The sequence below is a fragment of the Talpa europaea genome, assembly GCF_964194135.1.
Source record: "Talpa europaea genome assembly, chromosome: 12".
Lineage (NCBI taxonomy): Eukaryota > Metazoa > Chordata > Mammalia > Eulipotyphla > Talpidae > Talpa > Talpa europaea.
This window is the reverse complement of record NC_140079.1, coordinates 949,348-966,790: the sequence shown is the minus strand read 5'-3', so window position 1 is coordinate 966,790 and position 17,443 is coordinate 949,348. Positions and strand designations below refer to the sequence as shown.

General features: G+C 72.7%; 2 protein-coding genes across 2 annotated transcripts in view; both read left to right on the top strand.

The window, feature by feature from the left end:
* The window catches only part of HEPHL1 (hephaestin like 1), a gene marked incomplete at both ends in the record, with an annotated part of 28,651 nt that extends 26,634 nt beyond the window's left edge, over nucleotides 1-2,017 (top strand). Inside the window, 3 exons of the mRNA XM_084248515.1 lie at nucleotides 785-947; nucleotides 1,624-1,695; nucleotides 1,800-2,017. Of these exons, the coding sequence (XP_084104641.1) occupies nucleotides 785-947; nucleotides 1,624-1,695; nucleotides 1,800-2,017 (453 nt within the window). The remainder of the gene's footprint in view (nucleotides 1-784; nucleotides 948-1,623; nucleotides 1,696-1,799) is intronic.
* A 3,483-nt stretch (nucleotides 2,018-5,500) lies between these two features.
* PANX1 (pannexin 1) lies at nucleotides 5,501-16,998 on the top strand (the record flags this gene model as incomplete). The annotated part of the gene is made up of 5 exons (XM_084250429.1): nucleotides 5,501-5,681; nucleotides 8,728-8,867; nucleotides 11,719-11,930; nucleotides 12,199-12,836; nucleotides 16,521-16,998. The coding sequence occupies 5 exons, from the start codon at nucleotides 5,501-5,503 to the stop codon at nucleotides 16,589-16,591; spliced, it is 1,242 nt and encodes a 413-aa protein (XP_084106555.1). The 3' UTR covers nucleotides 16,592-16,998.
* Nucleotides 16,999-17,443: the final 445 nt, after the last annotated feature.

The following is a 17,443-nucleotide window of genomic DNA, read 5'->3' as shown; positions in this document are numbered from 1 at the left end:
CCGGGCGGATCCCCGGGCACCATGAGTCTGGGAGAGAGGGCTCGGGACTGGCGCTTTTCCTCGCACGTTCGGTAGAATCTGCAGAGGAAGCCACGTGGAGTCTGGTGTGGTCGGAGGCCTTGGCCTCCGTGTCCGCGGGGCCCGAGACTTGGGCTTCCCGAGCTAGCGGGCCCGGCCTGCGCCGTCAGCAGCCCCTGCCGTCGAGACCCCGCCCCTGCTGTCTAGGTTGTGGAGTTCAGGGACAGAGAGTTGTCCGGGGGGGGTCCCCTTATCACCTTTCGATGTCAGTGAGTCCTCGGACAGCCCCTCTGACGGTCACCGTCGTGATTCTCCTTCCCTGCACCCGTCGTGGCCGGCCTGTCTGGAGGGCGGTGCCACGACTGCTGCTGCTTCGCCAGGGACTGTGGGCCTCGGCGGTCTCGAGTGGCACACACTGCCGGGGGTGATTCGGGGTCTCTCCCGAGGCTGCCGTCACGGGTTCATCGGGGCCGGAGGATCCACCCCAAGCCCCATCAGGGGTTGTTGCTAGACCGCGGGCTTCAGGACCGCTCGGCCTGGGGCTGCCCGCAGAGTGACCCCCCGAGCGAGACGGGAGCCTCGGTCTGTCACCCCCGGCCCTGGAGGCTGTGGGCCGCACGGCACAGCCGCACACAGAGGGCACTGCTGGGCCAGCGGTGCTGTCCGTCTCTGCCAGGGACCAGCTCTGGTTTCCTTGAGCCGGCTCTGCTGTTTCCGTTCCGAATTTTCCTGATCTCTGTCCCCTGCTTTCCCCGTCCCTCTCCAGATAGATAAGTCTTACCGGGAAGACGTGTACGACCTCTTCCCCGGGACGTTCCAGACCATCGAGCTGTTTGCGGACCACCCAGGCACGTGGCTGCTGCACTGCCACGTGTCCGACCACATCCACGCGGGCATGGAGACCACCTACACCGTGCTGCGCAACATCGGTATGGCCCGCGCGCCTGAGGCGCCAGCGCCGGGCCTGCGGGCGGGGTGCGGGCTGGGGTCGGCAGAGGGCGGGGCCCCTGTGGTGGGGCCCTGAGGGCGACCGGGGCCTTGAGGGCTCGAGGGTGGGGACGGGAGCAGCAGCTGAGAGCCAGGGGCCGCGTGGGGGTCCTGGGGGAGGTGGCGGGGCAGGGCCCGCATCTCCCCAGCACTGGCGAGGTCTCCTTAGTGGAAGACAGAACTGTTCTTCTACTTATCGGGGTAATGTGAGTTGTTGCCCGAGCACGTGCCCCGCCGTTCACCCGCGTCGTCAGATCGCGCAGGATTTCGTCTGCTTTCTGGCCGAGTTGTGTCCCGGCCCCTCCAGCTGCCCCGGCAGCTTCTCCACGCCCAGCTGCTGCGGCTCCTGCCGTGGGGGGTGCAGGGGGCACTGGGGGGGGGTCTTACTGAGTCAGTTTCGTGGCCTCGGTAGAGACCTGGCCGCGTGGCAGCTGTGTTCCCGTCCACGGACCCGCGTTTCCACGCTGTCCCCGGGCACGAGGGCCTGTCTCCCCGCCCTCACCCGCACGGACTCTCTTGGCTTTTCGCTAATGGCCAAGGGACGCATGACTCTCCCTCAGTCAGGAGAAGAATCTGCTTCTGTCGTTTACTCCATGCCCCCTTGTCTTCTCCGTGCAGACAACAGGACCCCGTACTCCACCAGGTCCCCTGCGGGAGGACCGCCGCCCCCAGACTCAGGCCCAGCCAACGGTAACGCCCCCTGCACCCCCACTCCCAGCCAACAGTAACGCCCCCTGCACCCCCACACCCTGTCCCCCGGCCGGCACCCCTGACTCCTGGCTTCTCCCCCACAGAAGAAGGCAGCCGGGAGCAGCTCTATTTCTTCGGCAGGAAGCTGGGCCCCCGAGGAGCCAAGAGCGCCCTGGTCACCCTCTTCGCCGTGGGCCTCCTGCTGCTGGCGGCCGCCGTGGTGCTGGCGCTCAAGCTGCGCTCCGCCGGGCGGCAGGGCCGGTACCAGCAGGTGCAGTACCGGCAGGTGCGGACCCGCGAGCTCCCCACGGACGTGCTGTGAGCGGCGCTGCCGGGGCGGCCGGCAGGGGCACGGGGAGGCCGCGCCGCCCGGAGCCAGGCCCGGATCCTCGGGGACACGGAGCAATGTGCTTTTATTTATTTATTTCTAATCGGGCTGTGAATGATCCTGAAGGACAGAATGCAGGACGGGAGCAGGCGCGAGGCCGCGAGCTGGATTCAGGGTGCTCTCTGAGCGCCTTTGCTGCGGGCCCCCCAAGGTGCTTTGTGGGGCTCTCATGACCCTCGGATGAGGCGGCGGCGCCCAGCCGGCCATCAGTGGCCCTCCACGCCTCAGGGTGGGGCGCAGGACCGCCCCGAAGGCCTTGGCCCAGCTGCGCCGGGGGAAAGAACTTCCGGAAGATTTTGTGAAAACGTCCAGGTCGGAATCTGCTGAGGGCCAGGCTGAGCCCTCCCGGCCGGGCCGCGTCGAGCCTGCACGCTGCTGGCTGCCGCGGCCAAGCCACACCCACACCCACACCCACGCTCTCTGATGCTGCTGCTTCCACGCAGACCTCCTGCGACGCCTGACTAGCTACACCTCACTGCATGTGCGTTCCTGCCACGTCTTGTGGCCACGTTCGTGTTTTCACAGATCAGCCAGGAACCCCGCTCCGTGCCAGCGTAGGGAGGGGGTTGGCGAGGCAGGCGGGGCATGGCCTGGGGGGGAGGGAGGTGGGGGGGAGCTGCAGCGCCCTCCCGGCTTGGCCTCAAGGCACCGTTCCATCCCTTCGGAGGACGTTTCCAAGTGTCCACCACCGAGGAAAGGAGACGCCTCGTCATGTGAGAACCCCGAGAACGGCTGGGAGAAGGGCCTGGACAGGCTCCTCCATGTCGCATCTTCTCAGGACGGGCCCCTCGCGGGGGAGAGGAAGGATGGAGCGGCTGGGAGGAGTCCCGGTGGCAAATCTGTCAACCAGCTTTCAAGGCTCAGACGCAAAAACAAAATATGGAACAGCCAACCTCAGCCGAGCAGAGGCAGCAGGCGCCCCAGGCCTGACACCTGCCCTGCGAGGGGATAAAAGCAACATTGTTCGCGGCTAGACCAAGACGCCGCCCCAGGCCAGGCGGACCCGGGAGCCCAGCCCCGGCTGAGCGGCGGCCACGCCTGCCTCGCCCCGTGGGGTCCGTGGCGCACGGACGTGGGACTGGGGGATACTCTGGTGGAGGGCCCTTCATGCTTTCTCTCGTGGCCGTGGTGGGTGCGGGGACTGTGCTGGCAGCCGTAGACCTAACGGGGAGGGGACGCCTCTACTCCGTCCTTGTCTGGACGTCACGTCGCGGGGACCCAGCAAGCTGCGCTCCAGCCCGCGAGCCACTGATAATGTGATTTTGTGGTTTTCTTCCCTGCATAGGTGGTTTAATGTCCTGTTAATGATAAGTGCCTTATTTATAACTCACTCAGAGAACAAATTACCTAGTCGTGTTCTTCCTTTTCTCTTAGTTTATTTTTTAATGAAAACCACGCAGTAGTTTAGCTGAACCACTTCTGTTTTTAATAAAGTTTCACATACTATGAGGTGGTTACCTGCATAGCTCTTTTTTTAAAAAAGATTTATTTATTCATGCACACAAGAGCAGGGGGACAGGCGAGAGATGCGGGGGTGAGAGGACTCCCCAGAGACAGAGCGGGGAGCAGAACAGGCGGGCTGACTGAATACACTGCTGAGGGGGGCAGCGGGGAGGCAGGAGAGTCTGCTGCGCCCTGTGGGTCAGCTCCTTGGCCGGCTGGGGATCGAACTCGTGCTGCAGAGGCTGTGGGTTGCTTCACAGCGCGGTGCTTAACCCCTTGCGCCCCCAGGGAGGCCCCTGGATGGTTCTTTTCCAGTCAAAATTACCTACAAGGAGGGGCACGGGTTAAAGGGGAGCTGCCCTGGGCGTCTGGGGGAACAGCCCGGGTTAGCACTGCAGGGGGACAGGGCGAAACAAGGCCACACGGCGTGTCCACAGGGGACTTGCCTCCAGTGCTGCCTCCACTCGGAGCTCAGCCTCCTCCTCCGAGGAAACCGGCACTTACACACTCCTGGGCTGTGGAAGAAGGGGCCCCGCCCCCCGAAGGCCAGCCTGGCCCTCCGCCTGGCCCTGGTCCTCTGGCTGTCCGAGGTCTCGCTCCCCAGCTTCATGCTGCTGGCCTGGCTCCCCCGTGGACAGAGCAGGCCGCCAGCAGCCTGGCCTCACCCCGCGCCCTCCACCGGCCTCTGCCTGCGGAGCAGAGAGCACCGTCCCCCGGCCTGTGCCCCTCGCCCCTTCCAGAGTCCTCAGTCCGCTGTCCTGCCCCAGCCCCCCTGCTCCTGCCAAAGCAGCGGCTCTGCCAGGCCCCTGCGCTGCTCCGGGGCGGCCCCGGCCTCCCGTCCTGACCGCGCGCCTCCCCCTGCGCCCCGCAGCTGCCCCGGGGCCACCAGCCCTGTCCTCTCCCCCGCAGGGACGCAGAACAGCCCCCCGGAGACCCCCATCCGCCCGGCCCGGCTTCCCGGGGAGAAGGGCCGGGCGGCGCGGTCACGTCCAGGGCGGCGCGGTCATGTCGTTCTCCTGGACGGTCCCCCCGGCGCCCCCGGACCGGCCGCGGCTCTGGGGCGGGAGGGGACGCGAGCCCGGGGTGCGCCCCCGCCGCGCGCCGCTGCGCCCGGACTCGGTTCCGAAACTGGGTTCGGCCCCGGCGGCCCCGGCTTCCCCGGGCGCGTCTCCCGAGCTCGCGGGTGCGGACGAACCGCCCGGGCCCCCGGCTCGGCGCGCGCTCCCGGCTGCGGCCCCCGATCCCGCCCGGCCGGGCCCCGGGGCGGCTCCGCGCTCGGGGCGCCTGGCCCGGAGGGGGGCGCGTGCGCCCCGATCTGCTCCCGCCCGCGGCGGCGCCGGCCGGGGCGCCCGGGGCGTCGGGCCTGGAGGCGGGCGGGACCCCCGGCGGGACGGGCCCGGGTGTGGCTGCCCCACCCGCCCGCCGCGCCCCTCCCCGCCCCCGCCCGCCCCTCCCCGCCCCTCCCCCGCCCGCCGCGCCCCTCCCCGCGCCCGCCCCTCCCCCGCCCCTCCCCGCCCCTCCCCGCCCCTCCCCCGTCCGCCGCGCCCCTCCCCGCGCCCGCCCCTCCCCCGCCGCGCCCCCCGGAAGCTCCCGCCCCCCGAGCCCGCCCGGAAGAGCGCGGAGCGCGGCCGCGCGGGCGCTTTGTCGGGGGCTCCTCGCGGGGCGCGTCCGGCTTCGCGGGCGCAGGCGGAGGGACGCGGGGCCGCCCCGCCGGCCGGGATGGGGGATCCGCCCGCGCGCCGGCCGCGGGGCAGCGACGCCCACGGGCCCGGGCCCTGACGGCTGCGCCCCCGGCTCGCCGCGCCCCCCGCGCCCCGCGCGCCCCGCGCGCCCCCCGCGCCCCCCGCGCCCCCCGCGCCCCGCGCCCCGCGCCCCGCGCCCCGCGCCGCCCCCCGCGCCCCGCGCGCCCCGCGCCCCGCGCCCCGCGCCGCCCCCCGCGCCCCGCGCGCCCCGCGCCCCGCGCCCCGCGCCGCCATGGCCATCGCGCACCTGGCCAGCGAGTACGTGTTCTCCGACTTCCTGCTGAAGGAGCCGGCCGGGCCCGCGCTCAAGGGGCTGCGGCTCGAGCTGGCCGCGGACAAGATGGTCGCCTGCGTGGCCGTGGGGCTGCCGCTGCTGCTCATCTCGCTGGCCTTCGCGCAGGAGATCTCCACGGGTGAGGCCCTCTGTCCGCGCGCGTCCCGCCGCGGCTCTGCCAGACCCGGCCGCCCCCCGTCCCCGGCCGCCCCCCCCTCCCCCGTCCATCCCCCGCCCCCCGCCCGTCAGTCCCCCCATCCCCGGCAGCGCGGCCGGGCCTCCCCCGCGGCCACCCCGCCAGCTCCCACGTGCGCCCGGCTGGGCGGCCCCTGCCGCCTCCCTGCGCGTGCACAGCCCGGAGGGCCCCTGGCGGCCGGCACTGGGCACCCAGCGGCAGCCGGTGGGTCACCTGGTGGCATCTCCGCCCCAGACTGTCTGAGCCCGGGGAGGGACTGGGGGAGAGAAGGGGCCGGCGCAGCCTGGAGCCCGTGCGTGGGCTCAGCCGGTGCCAAGGTGCTGCCATGCCCGGGCGGGTGGAGACACGGCTGTCCTGGCTGAGCGGCGGGCGGAGGCGGCGACCCGGGCAGGCGGGGCCGCGGTGGGCATGAGGATGGGCGGCACCCGGTGGGCAGAGGCCTGAGACGTGGTCCCCTGATGGTCCCCGGCTGCGGGGAGGGTGGGAGCCGCTCGGGCCTGGGCGCCAGCGGGCGGCTGGAGGAGGGTGGCCGCCGGCTGCAGCTGCCCTGCCCGCCCCGGGAGAGCTGTGGGGGGCCCGCCCGTCTCCGCGGCGCCTAGTGGGTGCGAGGCCGCCCGGCACCGAGTCATCCAGCGTGACGGGAAGTGACCAAACTCGGAGAAAAGCAGCTTTCACTTTTCCTTGTGTCCGGACGGGCCTCCCGGCTTCCTTCCGCCTCCCAGCCGGGGGGCGCTGGCCGCGGTGGGGAGGAAACCCGGGGTGCCCTGGCCCCGAGGGCGGCCGCGTCCCTGGAGGTTACCCCGCGACCACGCCCCGCCGGCCGCTGCACCCGCCTGCCCGGCCAGGGACGCTGCTGGCGCTGGGGGTGGGGGTGTGGGCAGAGGCCGGCGCACGCTGTGTGCTGAGGGGAGCAGCCAGGAGGGGGGCTGGTCCTGGTCCTCCCCTTGACCGCTGGGCGCATCGCCCACCGAGGGGCACACGACTCGGGGCAGGAAGGCTGGAGAGGACCTGGGCGCAGCGGGGGGCAAACCTGTCTCCCCCGGGGCTCAGGACTTCCCGGGCCGGGAACTGGGGTGACGCTGGCCGGGCCACCTCCGCGCTGAGTGCCCGTGAGGGGCCCGCCGCAGCCGCCCGCAGCGGTCAGCGCTGTGCAGGTTCAGCTCCTGTGCCTGAGCCGGAAGCGGCGGCGGAGGGACGGCAGGGGCGGGGCAGCCGCAGGGGTGAGGGCTGGCCTGGCCCTCCGGGGAGCATCCTGCCCCGTCGGCTCGCGCCGCCCCATCCGCCACGTTGCGGGGTGACCTCTGAGCGTGCCGCCGCGCCCACACGCTTATCTCCCTGGTGCTGGAGCTGGCCTGGCGCCGCGGGGAAGCCGTGTGGCCTCGTGGCCCGCAGCCGCCCTGCTGGGAGGACAGGCCCACCCGGAAGCTGCAGGGCAGAGTCCCCCAGAGCCCCTGCGGGCGGCGGGGTCAGGGGTCAGGGCAGGCGAGAAGCCGCGTGCTGCCCCGGGTCCAGGCGGAGGAAAGCGCAGCCGGTTCTGGGGCTTGCGGCAGGGGGAGGCGGGGGAGCTGGGGGCTTTGGGGCACGTCCCGCAGAAATGGGGTCACGTCCGGGGCCTTGGTGTCACTGTCCAGGTGATGTGTCCAGGGTCTGCGCTTCTGCGTCACCCACCAACACGGCCGTCCCGCGGCGCCCGCAGCTCCCTGCCGCCTCGCGCCTCGGTCACCTCGAGGGGTCGGGCTCGCGAGCGGGGAGGCGCACCTGCTCTCCCGGCGCCTTCCGGAGCGAGGTCCCCACAGCCGCGTCTGTCGGGCCAGGAGACGGGTTTTCACTCGAGGAACAGCTTCCCTTTGAGAAGCCGGCAGCGGCCTGGACAGTCAGTGCGGCTGCCCGCTGGGGCCGGCTCTGCCTGCGCGTGGGGTGCAGGGTAGAGAGCGCCCGTGTGAGAAGCACCTCGACTTCGTGGCCGGCTCCCCTGGGTCTGACCCTTTCCTGCCTGGTTCATCTGTGGGGCCCTTTCGGGGTGCACTGGCCTCTTTCAGGGTCCACTGGCCTCTTTTTGGGTATACTCTCCTCTCCGGGTGCACTGACCTCTTTTGGGGTACACTAGTTTCTTGGGGTGCTCTGACCTCACTTAGGGTATACTGGCTTCTTTCGGGGTGCACCGGCCTCTTTCAGCACACCTGCATCTTTGTCTGTATCGCTCCTGCTGCCCCTGCCACAGGCCCGTGTCCCCTTGCTGTCCTGACTGGTGCCCAGTCCACACAGGAGGAGGCCCAGGCTGGTCTGTGGCACGCGTGTCCGGCAGACGTGGCTCTCTGCACTGTGGCCAGCAGCACCCCGCTGTGGGGCCCTCCTGTGGACACCCTCTGGGCAGCCGGAGGGCCGGGGCTCCTGGTGCTAGAGCCTGGTGCTGTCAGGGCGCCTGCCGCGAGACCAGCGGCTTCCTGCCGCCCGGCCCTGCTGTGGGTGGGAGGAGAGGCCCGGCCGGGGGTGCGTGCTCCCGGCGTGGAGGCTGTGGCAGCGAAGTGAGCCCAGGCCCCCCAGCTGTGCGTGGCGGGTTCAGACACAGCTGACCTCGGGAGCCCCTGAGCCGGGTCCCCGGGGCCCTCGGGCTCTGGACGGGCGGGGTGGGCCTCCTTAGCCCTGCGTCCCGGCCCCTCCCGTGGCGGTCTGGGGAGCGGCACGGGGAGCCCAGGGCCCGGCAGCCCTCGGGGCGGGCGACGCGGGACTGGCGGCCGCAGCCGGCCCTGGAGCCGGCGTCTGTCGAAGGTCAGCTGAAGGCCCGCCTTCCGGTGGACCCGGCCCCCGAGCCCTCCCCGGGCCAGCAGCTGCAGCGCGCCCCGGGCCAGCCTGGTGCCCACGGTGTCCTTCCAGGCTGCGCTGCCTCTCCCAGGAGCCCCGGCCGGCCCCGGCCGCCGCCCCGTCGTGGGCCCGCAGGGGCCGGGCAGGGGCGCGGCCGCAGGGTCTTCAGCGGTGCTCTCCCTCCCAGGCTTGCAGATCGCCTGCTTCTCGCCCAGCTCCTTCAGCTGGCGCCAGGCCGCCTTCGTGGACTCCTACTGCTGGGCCGCCGTCCATCAGCAGAGCTCCTTGCCCGACCAGCAGGAAAGCCTCCCCCTCTGGCTGCACAAGGTGAGTGGCCGCGCCGACCCCACGCCCACCCGCTGGCCGTGGGAGCTGGAGCCTGAGGCCTCCTGCTCGCCCGTGGCCGGCTGCATCAGGGTCGGCGAAGCCCGGTGATGTCGGGGTGGGGGGTCAGGGTGGGACACGGCGCCTTCTGGGAGAGGACCAGGGCGCTGGCGTGTCCTTGGGGGCCAGAGGGACCTCGAATGACTTTGGAGGGTCACATCGCCCAGCCCAGCCCCGACCTCTCACTCGGCGGGTGACGCCGGCGCCCCGGCTCGTCAGCCAGAAGTCCCAGTGCCGGGAGCTCCTCCACGTCGCCCTGTCCATCAGCCCCGCCGTTCTGCCTCCTCCAGGGGCTCCTCCCCGGGCCCCGCGTCCTGCTCGGCCCTGACCCGGCCCTCTGCTCCCGCTCCCCTCTGACCGTTCCCCGTCACCGTCTCGGTCTCTGTCATTTCCTTGAGCAGAGACACGGGGGGCAGCCCAGCGCGTCGCATGGCGGGGCCCGGACAGCAGCCTGTGTCCGACCCGGGGGCCCCGCGCAGTGAGCGTGTGGGGGGAGAGCCCGAAGCTGCTGCCCGATGTGGGCTCCAGCGTGGCCACTAGCCGCAGGCTCCCGGGGCCTCTTGCTGACGTCACGGCTCCCATCCCGCAGGCCCCGGACACCGAGGCCTCGGCGGCGGCTCTGGGCTGCTGTCCGACAGGCAGGCCCGGGGCCGTGGGGCAGTGACCCAGTGGTCACTGGCTGGCGCGGACAGTGAGAGGCACGGCCCGGCCTGCGTGCTGACCGGGGCCCGGCCCGCTTTCTGCCTCTGCGGCTGAGGCCACCGGCCGACCACGAGCTGACCTCCCGGCCCCGAGCTGGAGCGCTGGGCCCACGGGCGGCTGCAGAGGGCTCCTGTCCACGGTCAGCATCGCCTCCCAGCGGGCTCGGCCGCAAGCTGGGGCCTCTCCTGCGGCGGGGCCTCTCCTGCGCGGCTCTCCTGCACCCCCAGCGCCCGCGGCACCCAGTCCTCCTTTGGGTGCCTCCCTCAGGTGCAGAGCGGATGGCACAGCCCATCCTCCGTCCCTGGGCTGCTGGGGCGCCCCACGTGTCAGCCCCGGGTCATCTGCCGCGGTCTGGAGGGTGTCCTGGGATGGGGCCTCACGCCATGGCCTGGGGCAGACAGCGCCCCCTCCGAGCGGGCCGGCTGCTCCCGCTGTGGACGCCCTACGGCCGGCACAGGGCCCGGCCTTCCCGAAGGACACGTTGCCCTCCTGGGTTCGTCCCTGGGAGGACCCACTCCTCTTGCTCTCAGCTCACCCTCTGCGTCCCAGCTTCCCTCGTGTGCCACCGTCCGTGCGGCCCTGACTGAGGACGCGGCGCAGGGGGCAGGCCGTGACCCGGGGCGCCTGCGGGGACACACAGCCAGGCCCGGCCCGCGTCCTCTCCTTGGCACGCGCACCCTGTTCTCGCTCTGCCCGCGCCCCGGCCTCCTCTTCTGTCCGGTCCACGCTGTCCTTCCGGCCCCCCAAACAGGAGGGGGCCCCGCCCAGGCCCGGGTTGCCCCTGTCCTCGCACCCTCGCCCTGCCCTGGCCCGCAGAGGCCACCCCGTCCCGTCTGGGATGTGCCCTGCCCCGGCCTTGCCGCGTCCTACCCCGCTGTCACCGCGTCCTGTTCTGGCGGCACCAGCGCCCCCTCCCAGCCCCGCCCGCGGCCCCGGAGCCTGAGCTGGGCCCACCCTGGGGCCCCCCCTTCGCTCCCCAAGCCCTGGCCTTGGCTCCGCCTCAGCTGGGGGGGCCCGCGGGCCTGTGTGTGAGGGGGTTCCCGGGATGGTCTCGCTGCAGGGAGGGAGCGAGTCCCTGGGGCGCTGGCCTCCCCGCCCGAGCCCCTGTGTGTGTGTGGCCATACAGGACTCTGCAGGGTTCTGCCCTTTAGGGTTTATTAGGGTGCTCTCGTGGGGGGGCGGCCTGTGCCCTTCCGTGGACCACGCGGGAGGGGAAGCCGCGGCAGGCCCCGGTTTGTGCCCGGGGAGTCTCCGCCCGGAAGCCCCACCCTCGGTCAGGCTGAGACAACAGCACCGCCAGCGGGCGCGGGGCCGGGAGACCCCAGCGTGGTGGCCGCAGGCTTCTCCCCAGCTGGACGCGGGGCGGTGCGGCCGCGGGCGCTGCCTTCTGCCTCAGCCGGAGGGGCTGGTGGGCTCCACCGCGGGCGGCGTGGCCGGTGCTGCGGAGCCTGGCACGCCCCCGGGGCCGCCGTGCGCTCGCGCTGGCCACGGAGCACAGTCCTCGCCAGGAAAGGCGAGGCGGGACGGTCACGGGCCGGCGTGGGCTGGCAGGTGCCCGCGGGTGACACCGGGGAGCAGGCGCCGGACAGCACGGCGGCGGGAGGCGCGCTGAGGCCCGGCTCCCGCTCGGCGCCAGGTCCGGGGCGCGGGAGCCGGGCGTGCAGGCTCGTGGGCAGCCCCGGGCAGCGGCCAGGCCTCCCCTCGGTGTCAGGCCCCGCTCTGCGCCTGCGGGAGCCCCTGTGGCTTAGCCGCTGGGTTTTGCGCTGCTCCCTGCGGACACCAGCCGGCCCTCCCCAGGCCGCCTGGGAGACCGTCTCGGAGCGGGAACTGGGGCGCAGCGCCCGCGTTGCCCCGCGTTGCCCCCGCCACAGGATTGAGGGTGCGATTCCCTGGGCTCCGGGTCACGCGTGCCCCTGCGGCCCCGCAGCCGCTGTCCGGGCCCGGCGTGGCGGGCCGTGCCGCTGTCCCCCCTCCGACGAGAGGGGACTCGCTGCCGCCGGGGAGGGCCGGGTCAGCGGGCACAGGCCCAGCCCGTGGGGCGGGGGTCCCCCGGGGACCCGCCGCGGTGGCCTCACCCAGCCGCCCCCCCCAGTTCTTCCCCTACATCCTGCTGCTGGTGGCCATCCTGCTGTACCTGCCCTCGCTCTTCTGGCGCTTCTCGGCCGCCCCGCACCTCTGCGCGGACCTCAAGTTCATCATGGAGGAGCTGGACAAGGCCTACAACCGCGCCATCAAGGCCGCCAAGAGCGCGCAGGAGGACGCGGCCTGCCTGGCGCCGGGCGTGACTGAGAACGGGGGCCAGAGGTGAGCCCGCGCCGCCCGCTCGGGGTCCGGGGAGGCGCACGTGGGGGGACCCTCGCGGGGTCACGGCGGGGCCGGGGCTCCCTCGCGCTGGAGCGCAGTCACGCGTGGGAGGGGGCCCCGCTTCCGGGTGGGAAACCTCTCGGTGCTCGGGACCGGCCTGAGCGGCGCCAACCCGGGGCGGCGGGGCTCCCTCCTCCCCCGGGGGCCTCGGGGCGGCGGGGTCCCCACTGGGGCGGCCAGGGCTCACCCTCCGCCCCCCGCCCCCCAGGGAGCCGCCCGAGAGCCACGTGCAGGCGCCCATCGTGGAGCAGTACCTGAAGACCAAGCGGGCGTCCCGCGGCCTGATGCTCAAGTACCTGGGCTGCCGGCTGCTCACGCTGGGCACCGTGGCGCTGGCCAGCGCCTTCCTGGGCTACTACTGCAGCCTGGCGCCGCGCTCCGACGAGTTCGTGTGCGGCCTGCGCTTCGGCGTCCTGCGCAACGACAGCGCGGTGCCCGCGCGCGTGCAGTGCAAGCTGGTGGCCGCGGGCATCTTCCGGCTGCTCGGCCTGGTCAACCTGGCCGTGTACCTGCTGCTGGTGCCCGTGCTGCTCTACACGCTGCTCGTGCCCGCGCGCCGGCGCACCGACGTGCTGGGCGTGTACCGCGCGCTGCCCGCCCTGGACACCCGCTACTTCCACTCGCGCGGCTACGACGACCTGAGCCTCTACGGGCTGTTCCTGGAGGAGAACGTGGGCGAGCTCAAGTCCCACAAGTGCCTGCAGGTGCTGGAGAGCATCGCGGGCGGCGCCCCGGCCCTGCAGCTGCTGGCCAGCCTGGGCACCGTCAGGACGGACGCCGTGGACGGCCGCGCCCGCAAGCCCCCCGGCGCGCCCCCCAAGGAGCCCCAGGCCACGGAGCTGCAAGGTGGGCTGCCGGCGCGGAGGGAGATGCCCCTGCCCGCCCCCCCTTGGGGCCGCCGGCCCCGACCCCTCCCCCGCCCCTCCCGCTTCACCCCTCCCGGGCCCTCCCCTCCCTTCTGCCACCCACGGCACCCCACCCTGCCTCTCCCGTCCCCCTTCACCTTCCCGCCCCTCCGCTGCCCCACCCCTGCCCTCCACCCACCTTCTCATCCTGACCCGGCCGGCTCCCCACACCTGCCCCCACCTGCCCCCTGCACCACCCACCCACCCCGCACCGCTTTCCCGTCACCCTCAACCTCACCACCTGCCCCCCTGCATACCCTCACCCTCGCCCGCCACCCTCCTGCACCCCGCTCCCCACCCGCCATCCCCCACGACCCTCATATCCCCACTAACCCTCCAGACCCCCAACCACTCCTGTACCCCTACCCCTCCCGTCCCCCCTACCCCTCCCGTCCCCCCTACCCCTCTTGTCACGCCAATCCCTCCCGGCCACCTAACCCCTCCCATCCCCCCTAATCCCTCCCGTCCCCCTAACCCCCCCAGTCCCCCCTAACCCCTCTCATCCCCCTAACCCCCCGTCCCCCTAACCTTCCGTCCCCCTAACCCCTCCCGTCCCCCCTACCCCTCTTGTCACACCAATCCCTCCCGGCCCCCTAATCCTCCCGTCCCCCCTAATCCCTCCAGTCCCGCGAACGCCCCATCCCACTAACCCCTCCCCCAACCCCTCTCGTCCCCCCAACCCCTCCCGTCACCCCTAATCCCTCCCATCCCCCTAACACCCCCGTCCCCCTAACCCACCCGTCCCCCTAACCCTCCCGTCCCCCTAACTCCCACGTCCCTCTAACCCCCCCGTCCCCCTAACCCTCCTGTCCCGCTAACCCCCCCGTCCCCCAACCCATCCCTCCTCCTAACCCCTCCCGTCCCCCCAACCTCTCCCGTCCCCCAACGCCCCCGTCCCCCTAACACCCCCATCCCCCTAACCCCTCCTGTCCCCCCAACCCCTCCCATCCCCCTAACCCCTCCCGTCCGCCCAACCCCTCCCATCCCCCTAACCACTCCCATCCCCCTAACTCCCCCGTCCCTCTAACCCCTCCCGTCCCCCTAACCCCCCATTCCCCTAACCACCCCGTCCCCCAACCCCCCATCCCCCTAACCCCTCCCGTCCCCCCAACCCCTCCCGTCCCCCTAACCCCCCCGTCCCCCTAAACCCCCCATCCCCCTAACCCCTCCCGTCCCCCTAACCTCCCCCCCATCCCTCTAACCCCTCCCGTCCCCTAACCGCCCGGCCCCCTAACCCCTCCACATCCCCCTAACCCCCGTCCCCCTAACCCCTCCACATCCCCCTAACCCCCATCCCCCTAACCCCTCCCGTCCCCCCAACCCCTCCCGTCCCCCTAACCCCCCCGTCCCCCTAAACCCCCTGTCCCCCTAACCCCTCCCGTCCCCCTAACCCTCCCGTCCCCCTAACTCCCACGTCCCTCTAACCCCCCCGTCCCCCTAACCCCTCCCGTCCCCCCAACCCTCCCGTCCCCCAACCCCTCCCGTCCCCCCTAATCCCTCCCGTCCCCCTAACCCCTCCCATCCCACTAACCCCCCGTCCCCCTAACCCTCCCGTCCCCCTAACCCCTCCCGTCCCCCCTAATCCCTCCCGTCCCCCTAACCCCTCCCGTCCCCCTAACCCCCCGTCCCCCTAACCCTCCCGTCCCGCTAACTCCCACGTCCCTCTAACCCCCCCGTCCCCCAACCCCTCCCGTCCCCCTAACCCCTCCCGTCCCCCTAACCCCCCGTCCCTCTAACCCCTCCCGTCCCCCTAACCCCCCATTCCCCTAACCACCCCGTCTCCTAACCCCCCATCCCCCCCCCGTCCCCCTAACCCCCCCCCGTCCCTCTAACCCCTCCCGTCCCCTAACCGCCCGGCCCCCTAACCCCCACTTCCCCCTAACCCCCGTCCCCCTAACCCCCACATCCCCCTAACCCCCTAACCCCCCCGTCCCCCTAAGCCCTCCCGTCCCCCTAAACCCCCTTCCCCCCAACCCCTCCATCCCCCTAACCCCTCCCGTCCCCCTAACCCCTCCCGTCCCCCCTAACCCCTCCCGTCCCCCTAACGCTTCCCGTCCCCCTAACCCCCCGTCCCCCTAACCCCTCCCATCCCACTAACCCCCTGTCCCCCTAACACCCTCCCGTCCCCCTAACACCCCCGTCCCCCTAACCCCTCCCGTCCCCCCAACCCCTCCCGTCCCCCTAACCCCCCGTCCCCCTAACCCCCCCCCCGTCCCCCAACCCCTCCCATCCCCCCTAACCCCTCCCGTCCCTCCTAATCCCTCCCGTCCCCCTAGCCCCTCCCGTCCCTCTAACCCCCCCCCCGTCCCCCTAACACCCTCCCGTCCCCCTAACACCCCCGTCCCCCAACCCCTCCCGTCCCCCCAACCCCTCCCGTCCCACTAACCCCCCGTCCCCCTGACCCCCCCCCGTCCCCCAACCCCTCCCATCCCCCCTAACCCCTCCCGTCCCTCCTAATCCCTCCCGTCCCCCTAACCCCTCCCGTCCCTCTAACCCCCCCCCGTCCCCCTAACACCCTCCCATCCCCCTAACACCCCCATCCCCCTAACCCCTCCCGTCCCCCCAACCCCTCCCATCCCCTAACCCCCCGTCCCCCTAACTCCTCCCGTCCCCCCAACCCCTCCCGTCCCCCCAACCCCTCCTGTCCCCCCAACCACTCCCGTCCCCCTAACCCCTCCCGTGCCCCTAACCCCTCCCGTCCCCCCAACCCCTCCCGTCCCCCTAACCCCCCGTCCCCCTAACCCCCCGTCCCCCTAACCCGCCCATCCCCCTAACCCCCCCGTCCCCCAACCCCTCCCGTCCCCCTAACCCCCCCCGTCCCCCTAACCCCTCCCGTCCCCCTAACCCCCCGTCCCCAACCCCTCCCGTCCCCCTAACCCTTCCATCCCGCTAACCCCTCCCGTCCCCCCTAACCCTCCCGTCCCCCCAACCCCTCCCGTCCCCCCAACCCCTCCTGTCCCCCCAACCACTCCCGTCCCCCTAACCCCTCCTGTCCCCCCAACCACTCCCGTCCCCCTAACCCCTCCCGTGCCCCTAACACCCCTGTCCCCCTAACCCCTCCCGTCCCCCCAACCCCTCCCGTCCCCCTAACCCCCCGTCCCCCTAACCCCCCGTCCCCCTAACCCGCCCATCCCCCTAACCCCCCCGTCCCCCAACCCCTCCCGTCCCCCTAACCCCCCCGTCCCCCTAACCCCTCCCGTCCCCCTAACCCCCCGTCCCCAACCCCTCCCGTCCCCCTAACCCTTCCATCCCGCTAACCCCTCCCGTCCCCCCTAACCCTCCCGTTCCCCTAACCCCTCCCGTCCCCCAACCCCTCCCGTCCCCCCTAACCCTCCCGTCCCCCTAACCCCTCCCGTCCCCCCAACCCTCCCGTCCCCCCACCTTTCCTCCTCCTGCCGCACCCAAATCCCTCATCTCCCCTCCCTCTCGCCCTCCCCCCATCTCCTGCCCCTCCCCCCCCTCCCGGTCCTCCCCTCCCTCCGCCTCCCGCCCCCGGGGCGCTTCCGTGGGGTGCGGGGGGTGCGGTGTCGGGATGGGGGTCTCCCCGTGTGTCAGTCTTGGTCCCCCAAGGGTCTCGGGGGCCGGGTGGGCGGGGGGCCTGCTGTGACGCCCCGTCTCCCCGCAGAGCTGCACGTGCCGGGCGGGGGCACCAGCGAGGAAAACGGCGCCCGGCAGCGGCTGCTCACCCCGACCTGACCCGCCGCCGGGAGCTTCTGGGGCGCCGCCCACGACGGGCCCTCCTGCTGGACGGGCCCCCCCGCGCGCCCCGGCTGTCGGGCCTGCGGCCGCCGGACACACCAACGGGCTCCGGGCGCGTCTGGAAGACGTGGAGCCGCTGGGGACACGCCGCCTCCCTCGGGCCCGGGACGCTGGCGGAGCTGCCCGCGGCGCCCTCGGGCCCTGGGCCTCTGCCCGCCGGGGCGCCCGAGCCCGGGGCTGGCCGGGAAGGCCGGAGCTGCCCGTGCTGCCGCCGCGGGCCTCGCGGGACACTGGGGGCACCGACGGGGGACGCGGCGGGTCAGAGGGCGGCGGCCTGAGGGGTCGGCCTGGCCGCCTCTGGGGGGCCCTTCGCTCTCGTGCGCGCGGTTTCTTTTTGTGATAAATAAAGACGGTGGAGAACACGCGTGGCCGGGCTCTGCTGCCCCCTGCGCCCCGGCCCGTGCAGCTGCCGCAGGTGGGCGCCGGCGCCGCACCCCGGACACACGGGCCGTCCTTTCCCCGGCGGCGGCGGCAGGCCTGACGTGCTGGGCGTCCCGCGTTGTCCTCCTGTGTCCCCCGCCGTCCAGGTGTCCCCCGTCCTCCTGTGTCCCCCGCCGTCCTGGTGTCCCCCGTCCTCCTGTGTCCCCCGCCGTCCAGGTGTCCCCCGTCGTCCTGTGTCCCCCGCCGTCCAGGTGTCCCCCGTCCTCCTGTGTCCCCCGCTGTCCAGGTGTCCCCCGTCCTCCTGTGTCCCCCGCCGTCCTGGTGTCCCCCGTCCTCCTGTGTCCCCCGCCGTCCTGGTGTCCCCCGTTGTCCTGTGTCCCCCGCCGTCCTGGTGTCCCCCGCCGTCCT